Source organism: Sceloporus undulatus, chromosome 8 (genome assembly GCF_019175285.1).
Source record: "Sceloporus undulatus isolate JIND9_A2432 ecotype Alabama chromosome 8, SceUnd_v1.1, whole genome shotgun sequence".
NCBI classification, from domain to species: domain Eukaryota; kingdom Metazoa; phylum Chordata; class Lepidosauria; order Squamata; family Phrynosomatidae; genus Sceloporus; species Sceloporus undulatus.
The window spans coordinates 24,634,515-24,649,070 of record NC_056529.1 but is presented as its reverse complement, the minus strand read 5'-3'; the positions used below and the strand labels follow the sequence as shown (position 1 = coordinate 24,649,070).

Below are 14,556 nucleotides of genomic sequence, written 5' to 3'. Positions count from 1 at the left end.
CATAAAGTGGGAAAAGAGGGAGGAGGAGAGAGAAACCGGGACATTTTTAAAGCAGCTGAGAAAGTGGGACGGCAGAGGATGAATTGGGAATATTCCTGCCAAATTGGGAACGTTGGTAGGTTTGCAATAGAAATAAGTTAAGGAGAAAGGGGGAAAGCAGAAGGAGGATAGGGAAACCAGGCCATTTTAAAAGCAGCTGAGAAAGTGGGACGGCAGAGGATGAATTGGGAATATTCCTGCCAAATTGGGAACGTTGGTAGGTTTGCAATAGAAATAAGTTAAGGAGAAAGGGGGAAAGCAGAAGGAGGATAGGGAAACCAGGCCATTTTAAAAGCAGCTGAGAAAGTGGGACGGCAGAGGATGAATTGGAAATAGTATTACCCAGCTGGGAAAATTGGTGGGTTTGCAATTGAAGTAACCAAGGACAGAGGAGGAGAGGGAAACTGGGACATTTGAAAAGCAGCTGAGAAAGTGGGACAGCGGAGGATGCACTGGGACTGTCCCTGCCAAATGAGGACACTTGGAAGGGTGTGAGACACATGATGGTTTTAAAATGGCTTCTGGTTTTAATGGTTTTGAGAAACGGCCTTTGCATTCCTTGGAACAAAGGTGCCGGGCGCCTTTGTCGGAGGCATTTGAAACCGTCTCCCTTTATGAAGCTCTTTGCAAGCAAAACAGAAACCGGCCTCTCCTCCTGACCCAGTAAAAAGCCTGGACACGTCAGAGCGAGGGACGCTGCTTTGTCAGCAGGGATGGGAAGGAGAGGCGTCTTGTGGGCACACGCCCCAGCCTTGCAAAAGCCGGCCGGCCCTTGGCTGCTGGTGGCTTTGGAAACCGCCCAAGGAGCACTTTCGGCGGCCAGATCATTCGGCCTGAGCTTTAACCAGGGCGCCACCTTCTCTTAGAAGATCTCCTTGTGTCAACCTCATGTGCGTTCTTACTCACAGCAAAGGACACGATCCATGGGAGATAGACCTTTGGGTGAGGCACCCATTGAGCCGAGCCAAAGCGGCACCAAAGATGTCGGAAGGGGCTGGCCAAATGTGCCGTTCCAACACTAGGCAACACTTATCTTCTGAAATGCCCTCTCTCTGTATATATTTGTCCCCAAGACAAAAGTCCTTCGGGGTAATATTCTCCATTCCCTTGCAAATCATTCACCTCTTGAACAAATTGGCATGTTATTAGCAGGCGGCGACAACGTATATATTACCGAAATGGTGTCAAAATTTGCTCTGGCTGCAAGTAATAAGTGAAGAGTGAGATATCCAAAATCATTAGTATTGTCAGTAAAGAATGCTATTGGGCTGGTTTGTCAGAACTATGCTTTAACCTTGTTGCATCTGCATACTCTTGGCAAATTTTTGTTTTGCCATCTCTGTTTTGCATTTGGTGCCAAATTTTTAAACATTATTTGGCCACCTGGCTTTTATTTAAAGTGTCTGGAACCGAAACAGCTTATAGTTCCTAGGAAGAAAGTTTCACCTCATTTGAAAAATAAATGAATAGGGATACAGTGTGTGAAACCTTTTTGTGGACTCTTTGGTTGCACTGATTTGCAAGCCCTAGGTCTTTTTTATGACACATAAAAAAGAAAACCAAAATCAATCATTATTGCATAGACAAAGTTAACAACAGATCATCCTACCTGTGGAGCATTGCTCAGACAGGTATTGAAGCCGTCGGGTAAAGCATGCAGGTTACGTCCCCTTCCCAAAACGCACCTCAACTCCTCCACGCCGTCGCTCTTCCGCCTTCTCTGCCGGGCTTCTTCCAGAGTCAAGTTCAAGAGGGGCTGAGGGCCACCAAGAGGACTGACAAAGGTCCCCCGACTCATTTGGGGCTCACTTAACTTCCTCTGCAAAGGAGGCCGGTGGTGGTCCAGGCCTCCATTGAGGAGTAAGTCCGAATTGGTCCTCCGCAGAAGTCCAGAGTGATCTCTCGCCTCGAAATACTCATCTGAGACAGAGGATGTGTCAGAGTGGAGGTAGCTGTGGTTGGCGGAGCTGCTGGACAAACTCCCTTGACCGCTGAACACTGCAAAGTCCTCCTCGTCTTCTCCTTCTTCCGTCTCGTCTTGCACCCCGTTGACCGGATGGACCGCCGTGTCTTCAGACACAGCCTCCTGTCTGCTCAATTGGCGACAGTTCCCAGGAACGTGGCTTCCTTCTCCGTTGCCGACCGCGTTGGATCCGTTGCTTTCCAGTTGCTGCGTTTGGTGACCCTCTTCCCTGGTTGTGTCTTCCTTGGTGCTTTTTTGGGAGATCAAGTCTGTCACAGGGACCGTCCTTGGTTTTGGGATTGGAGGAGTTGCACCATTGTGGTCGGTTTGGTCTTGGCTTTGGCCTTCCAAGTGTTGCTTCAAGTGTTGACTGTTGGCCAAAGTAGCAAAGGTTTCTCCGTTCGTCGGTTTGCCTCCATCCTTTTTGGCGGGGTTGTCTATAAGTTCGGTTGGGGCCTCTTGGTTTTGGGTTGGGGGGTTGTGGTCATCTGGCCGTTGGGGAGAAGCAGGGGTGGGATGGTGGCCATGGCCCTTTTTGGTTTCTTGCGCTTTCTGCTTGAGCATCTGCCTGTGTTGGGCGTTGGCCTGGGAGACGTCGCATACCTTGATCCGGTTCATCTGGGACAGCTGGATGTTTTTGATCTTGGGGTCGATGATGTTGATGTAGCCCAAGATTTCACTCCCGGGTTCCGGGTCGGGCTCAACCCAAGTGGGCAAGTAATCAAACATGTTGGCCTTCTCCAAGTTCAAGAGCCCTGGATGGATGGGGGGAACCATTTCTAGGACCTCGCTTGGACGCTCGGACACCCGGCCTTCCGGAATGGCTTTGCCCTTGGCCTCCGCTCTTTGCCGTCCGGTGAGGTTCTTATCGCTGCTGGCCTTGCCGTTTACAATCTGCTCAGCACTCTTTGCCTTGACCAAGGCATATTTGGGGTTGACCATTTTCTTGGCCATGGCTTGGTTGTCTTGGTTCACAGGCACGATGGACGGGAGGGTCAGGGGCTCCGGTTCGGGTTCATCGTCCATGGGGATGGACTTCAAGCTGACCCCTTGAGACAAGAGGTACAATTCCTGAAACTGCTTGTCGAAGGCCTCCACCACTTGACCAGAGAGGACCGAAATGACGTTTCGGTCGGTTCGGGCGGCAGACCAGGTGAAGCTGGAGCAGAGAGAAAAATAAAACCACTCATTATTCTAAGCCTAACAAATGATTCCTTTGATTGAGGTTAAGTACAATGAAAAGTGAGTTAAAGTTTGGCTAAAACAAGCAGCTCTGATGGGAAAAACATAATCTTGCAGAAGGGAGGAATCCAAAAACAGGAATTCTTGCATTCCCTGGATTAATGTCTGCTGCAAAAGTAATGTCAGCTGTGCACAGTCTCTGCTGCGATAGTGCAAGCTTTTGGGTTGCACAGAGTTTTTTGTTGAGCGTTAAAAGATCTACGTACTTTCAAATACAACCCACTATAAAAGTGAAACACAAAAATGCAAAGAGGTTTGTGCAAATCCTCTCACATCTGCTTGCTCAGCATCTGCGGAAGAGGCGTCGCAAGCTTTCAGGTTGCACTGGGCTCTTTATTGAACTTTGGGGGAGCAAGGGAGCTTTTTTGTCCGGTTTTGTACCTGTAGGATCCACACATGGCTTTGTCGCCGTCCACAAACATGAACTTCTGAGCCAAAGCGCCCTTGAACCTGGTGGCTGAGCGGGTGAAAAACTCGGTCCCTCCGGTCGTGCGGACTCTGAGGTTCTGCGGAAGCAAGAGAAAAGCAGAGGAATGAGAAAGGAAATGTATCCAGGAAGCAGATGGAAAAGCAGGTTTTGCAAAATTCATTCCCGACTTATGGAAAGTCCTTCCATGGAAAACTGAAGGAGAACGTATCCATGGTTTTCTAAGCAAGATTTGTTCAGGGGAGGTTTGCCATTGCCTTCCTCTGAGGATGAGAAAGTGTGACTTGGACAAGGCTGGTCTGTTCCCATGCCCAACTAGGATTTGAACCCTGGTCTCCAGGAACGGTGGGATATAAATCCGATTATTTCCAATAATCATTTATTTTTATTTATTTAATTTATACCCTGCCTTTCAGCCCTGAATAATAACCATCATTGGGTGCATCTACATTGCAGAGATAGTGCAGTTTGACAACACTTTGACTGGCATGGCTCAGATTCCTGGGATTAGTAGTTGCATGAGGTGAAACTCTTGGTAACGGTGGGGGAGTCACACTCTCTCAGCCTCAGAGGAAGGCAAAGGCAAACCCCGTCGGAAGAAATCTTAGTATTCCAGTTAACAATTGGGACATTGCACCACAACGGCTCTCAGTTTTAGATGTGCTTTTTTCCCTTGGCTCCTTCCCTGAAATTTTGGATTTAGACGCAACACTGCCGCAATGTGAGCTGCTGACTTTTAGCGCTGGTGCGAATTACAATTAAGCCTCTCCAAAGACAGGTCAAACTTGTTCATCTCCTGCTTTAATGGGCTGCAGGCTGCCTCCCACCCAGTTTTTCCAGCCATGGCGAAAGCGGGGATGCTCATTTCATCAGCAGCCATTTTGTGGGTTTATAGTTTGGGTAAATGGGGCTCGACCGCAGCGTCTTGGCAGCCGAATCCAAGATTAACATATAATTGTTATTCAAACAAAAATCCACCAAACAGTGATACCTTTATTAGCCAGATAGATAGATAGATAGAGATATATACACACACACAAATGGAGCGGAAATTGCAAGTTATTGCATGAATGATTAGCACATGCAATTGCACAAAAAAAAAGCGATATCGGAAATGGATGTCGCTTAAATCCCGAAAGTAAACAGATGCTCATTGAAGCTTCTTTGTGACCACTTTAACAGCGGGTTTTGCGTGACGTTGTGTGAAACCGTTACATGTCATTATGTGATTTTCCCGGGATATTCATGGGACAAACACCCGATCTCCTTCCTGTAATAAACTGCAATGTGTTTATCATCGGATTCAAGCCTCAATTCCTCCCTGTTTGTGGCTGTGACAGCATTTAAAAACTTTCTGCTAACTCAAGGCAGCTGATAGCAAAGGCAATGTAATTTAATGCAATTAATTTAGTTTTATTTCTCGCACGGAAAAGAGAAAAAGCGTCTCTCCTCCAGGCAACGAACTTTCTTGTCATTCAACAGTTTCAGATCAAAATGGTGCTTTGAGCCAAAAGGTGGTCAGATTTAAGTTGTCTGCAATATAGATATATTTTCTTTTGGAACAAGAGCTATTAAATAATTAAGCCATGTTTCCCTTCCTCCGGCGTTTTGAACCCACGGCTTTGCAGCTTCCCCCCCAAGGGAAGTCTTTATAAAGGAAAGCACAACCCGGTTGTCATGTTTTGCAGGCGGGGGCCATGATGGATTGCAACTCCCATAAATCCGTCACTCGCCTCCGAAAACGGAGGGCGTGCAAAATGAGAAAACCGGCTATTTGGAGGTTGAGAAATCCTGTCTGGGAAACACGGTTTTCTTAAAAGACGGGAAGGACGGGAAAATCCAGAGCGAGGTTTTCTCTCCCAACGATTCTATCTATAGCCTTTGGCAAAGTCACTTAAGGCTTGTCCCAACAATGGCAAAGCAAAGCTGACAGTTTTTATTTTCGCAGATGGAGCGTTCAACCGGCAATGGCAGACCCAGATTCCTTCCTAAAAGTTGCATTGCAATATATATAATATATTATTATTGTTGTTGTTGTTGTTGTTGTTAAACTGGCTTCCCCAGGAAAGGATGCAGCAGGAGCATTAGCCAAAGCTTTCCAAGGTTCCCAAGTCTGTCTTTGGGTCAGTTGTTCCACAATCCCATCATTGTTCCAAAAAGCGTCATAAAGGGAGGCTGTGGACCGGCCGATGGGCTTGGCACCGGCTTTGTGGGTTGTTGCGATGGTTTGTTTCCTTTGTCTGGCTGCAGATGACGCAAAGCCAGGGGACAGTGCCTTTTGTCAAGACGAAGAAGGACATTCCTGGCAGTGTCTACTTTGAGGCATTTCCCCTTAAGAGAGAAAGAGCCAGATTTGGCACCTGGCTCACTTAAAATGTTAAATTTTAATGTTCCTTTTTAACACTCAGCCAAGCTGGAAAAAAGCAACCATTGCAAAAACACCTAGTTAGCCATCTATTTGCAGCAGTGGGGGAGAAATAATAATAATTATTATTATAATAATTAATAATAATAATTATAATAATATCTCAGCTTCCTCCGCCTCCAACCGCCTTCATTAAGTAAGATCTGTTTGTTTAATCTGCCAGTCGGAAGAAAAGCAGAAGCAAACACCCAAAGACGGATGGGTGGCGAGGAGGGAATGACCTGATCTCCGCTTCTGCAAAGGGCTGAATCATTTGGCAAACAACTCTCTCCAATAGCTTGCAATCTTCTTGAGCTGGGCATCCTCCCAGTATATTGGTATATTGAACCCTGGCACCTGCTTGACCAAGTTTACCCAGTGCAAGAGATGGCAACCTTGCTGCCCAATTCTGGGAAGGGGGCATAAAATGAAGGCATTGCCACCCCATAAGTTTTTGGAATAACCTGATGCCCACTTCTGCAAAGGGCTGAATCATTTGGCAAACGGTCCTCTCTAATAGCTAGCAATCTTCTTGAGATGGGCATCCTCCCAGCCCTGGCTGGCAAGAGATTCGAACCCTGGTCTCCAGAGTCGTAATTCAAAATCACTCAGTGCACCGGTTTAAGGATCTCCACCGATGAGTCAATCCCATGCGCCGTGACACCTGAGAGTTTGACACAGAAGAAGCCAAAGGCCAAAACTCAGGTGGTTTCGTTTTTTAAGCCTGTGGTTGTACTTTAACCCCCGGGGATCATAAACAATCCACCTTTGGGCTCCGAAGTGCACTTGGAAGGAGGAAGGTATTTTTGCCCCTTTAACCTCGGTTTGGCTGTTTTTATTTTGCAATCTGAACATAGGCTTTGCCCAGGGGCATCATAAACATTGCGCCAAGGAAGAGTCGGACGAAACCTGTTTGCAAAGAAGAGGAGATAGACAATGGCTGAGAAAGAGTCTTCGTAAACAAGAGGGTTTTGATAGGGTTGGCGCAGGGGAGAGGAATTGACCCTGCATCCCATTTGGATACCATTTGATGCCCTCCATCACTTCTTTGGGGCATTCGGGTGGAGGGGCAAATGCCATGCCCTGTAGGTCAGTGGTTCCCAAACCTTGGTCCATTTGTTTTGGACACCAGATCCCAGAAACCCCAGCCAACTTGTCCAACAGTCAGGCATTATGGGAACTTAAGTCCAAAGCAAATGGAGGACCAAAGATTGGGAATGCCTTGTCCTCCTTTGCAGTTATGACATCTGGTCATCCTGGTTCATGAGGCCTAGAAACAGAGAAATTGCTGGCATCCAGGGCATGCTTCCTCTCCTCCAGTGCCACAGATGCGTTCTTCCAGCCAACCTCCCAGGCTTATTTTAAGGTTTGGCTGGGATAATGCATGCAAAGCGCCTCGGCGTATAATGAATACATGTCGGTTCTGAGACGCCGGTGACACCCTGGCTTGCAAAAAAAGAAAAAGCAACTGACGCTACAAGAGATGTATTTGCTTTTGAAATGCCACAGGCCAGCCTTACCTTTAGGTGCCCGCCATGCATCTGGGCTCGCTCGCACATCTGGAGGAAATATTTCAGGTTGGACTCGTCTACAATGATGTAGATGGCCACTTTCCGCTTGAAGCCAGCATCCAGGAGGTCCTTGAAGATGTCCACATCGGTGAACATGTCCATGACCACAGCCACAACCTGCGGAAGGGGAAGAACAGGACCATTAGGGGATATAGAGCATTAAATGGGAGACTGCCAATGAAAGCCAGGCGCCATAAGGCTCTATTCCAGAGGAAGGAACTGGGAAAACCAGCTCTGAGTCTTCCTTGCCTAAGAAAACCCAATGAAAAATGCATGGGGTTGCCATAAGTCAACAGTGAAATTGAAGAAACACATACACACAATGCATCCCACTTGGGCTATTTAATATCAAGGATGCCTGTTTTTCAATGCCAGAAGTGGACTTTGGGGCATTTCTTTGCCAGTCTCTGTGGTCCTATAATGGCCCATGGGCCTGCCACTATTGCTCACCCTTATGCCATCTTTTCCCTAACTTTGGAGCTGCAAAAATATCATTTTGGGGGGAGGAAGGTTATGAGAGTTTGTTTTAGGGTGGGCTTCATGTTTGGATCTATATAGCCTCCTTTCCAAAGGAAGGATGAAGCTGGCTGGGTTTCAGGACAAAAGCTGCTTCCAGGTATTTCCAGGGTCAGATGTTTCAAACCCTTGTCCTGGAGTTTGGTATGTGGAGGTAGACTGCTATTGAGTGGGGAGGCTTGGTTTAGTGGGCACAGCATAGGACCAGCCCTGTTGGATTAGACGAACCTGGTGGCTCCATCCCTATTTATCCTACTATTCTTATGTGGAAAACACGGGGACACCTGTGGTTTGCCTCTCTCACTCCATTTAATTCTCAGCAGTGTCACTAAGGGTGTGCGGAGAGTATGACCCGCACTAGGTGCCAACTCAAAGGAGGATATGACACCCAGATGGGCCTTCCCTTCACTCTCTTGGATGCGGGAGCCAAGGCTCCAGAGAAAAATGGGCAAGGGTGCATGACCGTTTGCCTTCTCTGATGCTGTGTCTCACTTGGATGAAGGTACCGAGGCACCAGAAAATGAGGGGCAAGGGTGCATGCCTCTTCTCTAGTGCTGTGACTCAAACAAGGGAGCAAAGGCACCAAAGAAGAAGGGGCACGGGTGCATGCCCCTTCCGCCTTCTCTGGTGCAAGGGATTGTGCGGGTGAGAAAGCCAAGACACCAGAGAAGAAGAGGCAAGCATGTGTGCCCCTTCTGCCTTCCCTGGTGCCAAGGCTTGCTCAGACAAGGGAGCCAATGCGCCTGAGAAGAAGGGGCAAGGGCACATGTACCTTCTGCCTTCTCTGGTGCCGTCGCTTACTTGGATGAGAGATCCAAGCCCCTGGAAAAGAAGAAGGGGCAAGGGTGCACGCCTTTCCAACTTCTCCGTGCCGTGTCTCTCTCGAAAAAGGGAGCCAAAGCACCAGAGAAAGAGGGGCAACGGCACATACCCCTTCCGCCTTCTTCAGTGCCGTGGCTCAGCACCAACACTAGACATGCCACTGCCCACAAAGCTAGGCTCATTTACTTGGGAGTAAGCATCGCCAGCATCCCGGCCCTTGTGGAGGCATAACTTAGGATGGATCATGCGTGGAGACTTTTTATTGCGCCTTCCTCTCTTCTCGTGCTTTTGAATCATCCCGATTATTTCGCACCCAGGGCCTTTGATTCCCAGATAATGAAAGGCGCCCTATAAATGAATGGCTCATTAAATCGGCATTGCTTCCTTTCTGCGGGAGACTGACCTACCTGGGACCAATTGGGAAACCGAGGCACGCGGCAAAAGGCCTGAATGCATTGCATAGAAACATTACAAAGCCACGCTGCTAAACGCAGACTTGCAGATTGTATCGTCTTTCTCCTGACATACTTTGGGAGCCTCAACTCACAGCCCTTTAATCATCTTTATAGTCATCCGGAATAATAATTGGTAGCCTCTGTGTAGCACAATTGCGCATAGTTAAACTATGGAATGTGCCGCCACAAGATGGAGGGAGCAGTCAGCAACGTTCAAAGGGTTCGGGTTCAACAAACAGGATGGGACTATCAACTTTAACTGGCCATGAGGCTGATAAGATTGTCTCCAGTGAATCCCTGAAATGCACCAGATCCCATCTGATCTTGGAAGCTAAGCAGGGCCAGCCCTGGTTATTATGTAGATGGGAGACCACTAACTAATACCAGGTGCTGGAGGCTATATTTCAGAGGAAGGTACTTGCAAAGCCACCTCTGTTGAAGAGAACCCTACAAAATTCATGGGGTTGTCATAGGTCGACAGGGGACTTGATGGCACATAAAGACACATTCAGATCTTAGAAAAGTTCCTTTTGGGGAAGACAAACACTGAGCAAACCCAGTTAGGTCAACAGCAACTTGAGTTTGCTAAGTAAGGCAACTCTGTTTGTTTGCAAGTCTTGGCTTCTAGGTGTTGCAATGCTCTTTCTGGGTGTTTGCTCACTATGTCTGTCTTTGTGCAAGTCCCCAAAGCCATCTTTGAAAGAGGCATTGCCAGTTCCACTTCCATTCCCTTTCGGAGTCAGGGAGTTTTAAAAATTCCCCTCCGGAGAAAGTGGAAAGTGTTCAGAGCTCTGTGAGTTTTGCAACTGGAGTGAAAGAAAGAGAGAAAGGGAAAGATATTTGCATCAAAGGCCATTAAAAAAGAATCTGCGCACTGACCTCAGGCAGATTGCGCACTTTCCGCATAACGTCTAGTCATAATGTATGGTTTAACAATGCAAATGTGTATAAAGTTGTATACAGTCTGTGTATATATGTGTGTGTGTATATATAGTTTGTGTGTCTGTGTGTCTATATGTAAATCTATATATGTATATGTATATGTGTGTATATATATATATATAGTTTCTGTGTGTGTATGTATGTGTGTGTGTGTATATATATATATATTGTTTCTGTGTGTGTGTATGTATATATATGTATGTGTGTGTGTATATATATATATATATATAGTGTGTGTGTGTGTGTGTGTGTGTGTATACAGTTGTTGTGGGATTCTTGGGAATTGTAGTGTATGCGAGACCTTTAGCCACCTCTATCAAAGAGCTCTGGTGCCACAACAAGCTACAAATCCCAAATCCCATCATGGCATGGTGCCATTGCACTTAAAGAGGTCTCAAAGTGGGTTATTCCTGCGGTGCAGATGCCGCTGGAGTTATTGCTCCCCGCCGACTGGATCATTGCTAAAGGCCTGGCTCTTTTCTGCCCTGCTGCACATTCCTTGGTGTTTCTCACAAACACACAAGCAACCCTAATTTCCCAGGCTCTGCGCTCCTTCCTCCTAGTTGCAGCCGGTCTGCTCCAGGGACAGATTCCAACGCTCCTCTTGTCTTCCTTGCATTCATCTCCACTCAATGGCTGAGCATTTAGAATATGCTGCCGTCCTGCATTTTTGGTGGATTAGGGGTTTAGAAAAAGGCTTTTTAAATGTGGCTGAAGGTGAGATTCCTTCCAGGTTGTTTGCAGAACATTTAGAAGAAAGGAACTAGTCATGCCAAGGGCTGCGTGTTCCCTTTTCTTAAACCAAGGCCCATAAAATGTCCAAAATTGCTTGGTTCTCCCTTATCCGAAGCGCTTGGCACCAGAAGTATTTGGGATTTTGGGTCTTGGGATATTTTGGATTTGGGAATAAGGGAGACTCAAGCTGTATGAGCATCCATTAAAAACACACACATTATAGATAGGAATGGTTCCTTGCCAGGGAAGCCACAGGTGAGAACAAAGCAAAGCCTGCAACAACCCACAACGCCTGTTTGTTCTCCCCGTCTTTTTCATCTCCCGGCTCCCAAACGCTTTGCGCCCTGTAATTATTTTACCAAGGCTTGCAGTATTGTTTATTTTTGGGGATGAGAGAGAAGAAAATGAACTGACGATGCCAGAAAGAGAGACAGAGAAAGACGAAATGCAAAGCATCTACATTTGGGATGTTGCCTTTTTTTGGTTTATAAGATGCCAGGAGAATGCTCTCTTTCGGCTGCATGGCGGCATAGACCAAGGTAAACTCTATAGACCAGTAGTGGAAGTGGGTTTGGGACTACAACTCCCATCCTCCCCATTCACTGACATCCAAGCTGAAGCTATAATCTAGCAGCCAGAGTTTACCTTGGTCCAGCACTGTGGTTCCCAGACTGTGGTCCTCCAGATGTGTGTGTGTGTGTGTGTGTGTGTATGTATGTATGTAAACATTAAAATACATTACTTACATCAACCCAAGGATAAATCGACTCAGTTTTTTGGGTCAGTTTTTTAACCTAAATTTCTAGACTTATACATGAGTATATACAGTATATCTTGACACTTTAGGATCATGTCCAGTTCTTTCATGGCTGTCATTCCCAGTCTTCTAGTTTCTTGACCGCAGTCGCCGTTCCGACCAACATTTGACCCAAAGTATGGGAACTCTTTTGACTATTTCTATGTCCTCATTCTCTAGGATGAACTCTTGGAGCTAATCCATGGTCATTGCAACATATTTAATGGGTCTTGAGCTTGATTTTGGTATCCATGAGGCGTCCTTAGTATCTGGTGGGGTTTGGATCTAGGACAATTTGTGGATACCAAAATCCCTGGATGTTCAAGTTCCATTGAGTAGAATGGCATAGTAAAAGGGTGTCCTTTTTATAAAATGGAAAAATCAAGGTTTGCTTTTTGGAATTTATATAGATATCTAAATATTGTAAAGCCATGGATGCTTGAATCCATGGATAAATAATCTGTGGATACGGAGGACGGACTCCTCCTGTCTCTGAATCCAAGCCTGGACTACACAACTCTTATTCAAAGGATTAGAAATTCTTTGCTGATTAGAGATGATCTGTTTTTCCACGGAAGGATGCTATCTTTGGAGACCTTTGCCCTTGGGTATGTTCTGGTGTCACTTTATTCTTCTTCTAAACAGTGTAATGTATTTAGATCAGTCTAATCATTTTCTGATCTTTGGCACGGCCAAGGGTCGTTCCTGCTCAAGCCGTCCGGCGGAAGAGAAATGGGGGCCGGATATCTATGCTCAGTTGTCGTCTTAACCAATTTCTCTGTGCAATGATAAGAGGGGGTTTCCTTCTTTTTAAAGCAAATATTTCTTGGCGGTAGGCAAAAACAATTAGGATACTTATTTAATTTTATCAAAATGCAGAATTATAGAACTGATAGGGTCCAAAGCAGTGCAAAATCTGCAACTAGGAACATTTTCAAGATGTCTGGATAGTATGTGATGGAGAAGAAGCTTCCACTGATGGACCTTTTGAGTAAGAGAATTCAAACCTATTTGGATTAGGTTCAAGACCCTTAAAGTTCAGGATAAAGGTTGGAGTGGGTTGACTGGCCCCGGGTTCGAATTGCTCCAGCGTCCCTAATGCCTCCATGGTTTGAGAAGCCTCCATCCGACGCACAAATTTCCAACTCTTGTTGTTGCTCCTTGGAAGTTGGCATCTGGAGGTAGACTTCCTTTGGACATGGAGTTTGACAGATCCCTCGTGACTAATGCTGATGATTCCTCTTGCATCCGGGGAATGCCCAAAATGAATGGAAGGGTTACACTACAGGATGCTGACGCTGATGGTGCAAATGGACCCACAACTCATTCTGTGTAATGTTTGCACCAAGGCATGCAATCTCATCCGCCCCCGGAATCAGGAATTCTGGGAGCTGAAGTCTCAAACATCTGAAGGACCAAAGTTTGGGAACCGCTGTTGCTGGCATCCATCTCTCCATCCGTCAACCATAACATCTGCGGAAGGATTTGAAAGAAACACGACTCCTGCCCAGTGCTTCTCAAGCTTTAGTCCTCCAAAGGTTTTGGACTGGAGATGCGGCCGCACTGAAGAAATGAAGCAGCTTGGCACCACTTTAAACTTCCACGGCTCAGTGCTGTGGAACCCTGGGATTTGTAGTCTGGTGGGACACTGGCAAGGAAGGCTAAATAGCTTTTGCATGCATGCAAGTTGGTTCCAACTTAGGCCAACCCTAAAGAAACCTTAGGTTTTCTTGGCAAGAGTTGTTCAGAGAGAGTTTGCCATTGCTTCCCTCTGAAGCTGAGAGAGTGCGACTTGCCCAAAGTTACCCAATGGGTTTCAATTCTGAGCAGGAATCGAACCCTGCTCTCCAGAATCATAGTCCAATGCTCAAACTACTACACTCAGAACTCCATACTATTGAGATACGGCAGTTAAAGTGGTGTCAAACTGCTTTATTTCTGCTGTGTAGATGCAGCCTTTGACTCCCAAAAGTCCCCTACAGCTTGGCCAAGAGCTGGGTATTCTGGAAACCGGTCTAAAACATCTGGAGAACCATAGTTTGAGGACCACTGTTCTGGCCACACGATCGTTGTTTGGATCCACCGTGAAACCGATGCACAAAAGCTGGGACAGAACGGTGTTTTTAAGCGGAACGTTGTGGGACTTTCCGCAACCGTGTTTGGCATTGCGACCCCAGCGCAGTTTTCGCTCAAGAGGACTCTCTTTCTCAGGAGATGTTTTCTTGCAGGATTGAAAACGGTTGTTTATGGTTTATGTAAGGCTTTTAATGAGCAGCGCTTCTTCATCTTGCCTGGTCTTGCAACAGCCTGAGAAGTAGGTCACTCTTGCTCCCATTTTACAGATGGGAAACTGAGATTGCAAGGAGTTGCCTGAGGCCAAATGAACCACAGTGACTCTCTCCGGCTCTGCACCAAGCGGGCAAACATCCGAGAGGGAGACGCTGGCCCATTCTCCCCCCTTTCGGCCTTTCGAAATGGAATACATTGGATTTTTTCCTGCTTACGTTTTTGCGTACCTGTGACTGCAACCAGAGACCCAGGTGGAACAATAGGAAAGGATGGTTTCATTGTAAATGTGTTTAAATCTGGTATCTGTTTTCACTACTGAGATTTAGGCTAGGAATCTATGAACAACCAGCTCCTA

At 46.6% G+C, this 14,556-nt stretch overlaps 2 protein-coding genes across 4 annotated transcripts in view; one reads left to right on the top strand and one right to left on the bottom strand.

Annotated features, from left to right (window-relative positions):
• Window positions 1-14,556, top strand: part of SLC5A10 (solute carrier family 5 member 10) — a 44,071-nt gene that overhangs the window by 15,781 nt on the left and 13,734 nt on the right. The window lies entirely within an intron of this gene.
• FAM83G (family with sequence similarity 83 member G) overlaps window positions 1-14,556 on the bottom strand; it is a 20,921-nt gene that overhangs the window by 3,001 nt on the left and 3,364 nt on the right. For 2 of the 3 annotated variants that reach the window (XM_042437358.1, XM_042437357.1), the window contains exons 3-5: window positions 7,596-7,763; window positions 3,626-3,750; window positions 1,649-3,161 (exon numbers count right to left, since the gene is read on the bottom strand). In XM_042437358.1, coding sequence (XP_042293292.1) covers window positions 1,649-3,161; window positions 3,626-3,750; window positions 7,596-7,763 — 1,806 coding nt within the window. The remainder of the gene's footprint in view (window positions 1-1,648; window positions 3,162-3,625; window positions 3,751-7,595; window positions 7,764-14,556) is intronic. The other variant, XM_042437359.1, reaches the window with a different exon arrangement.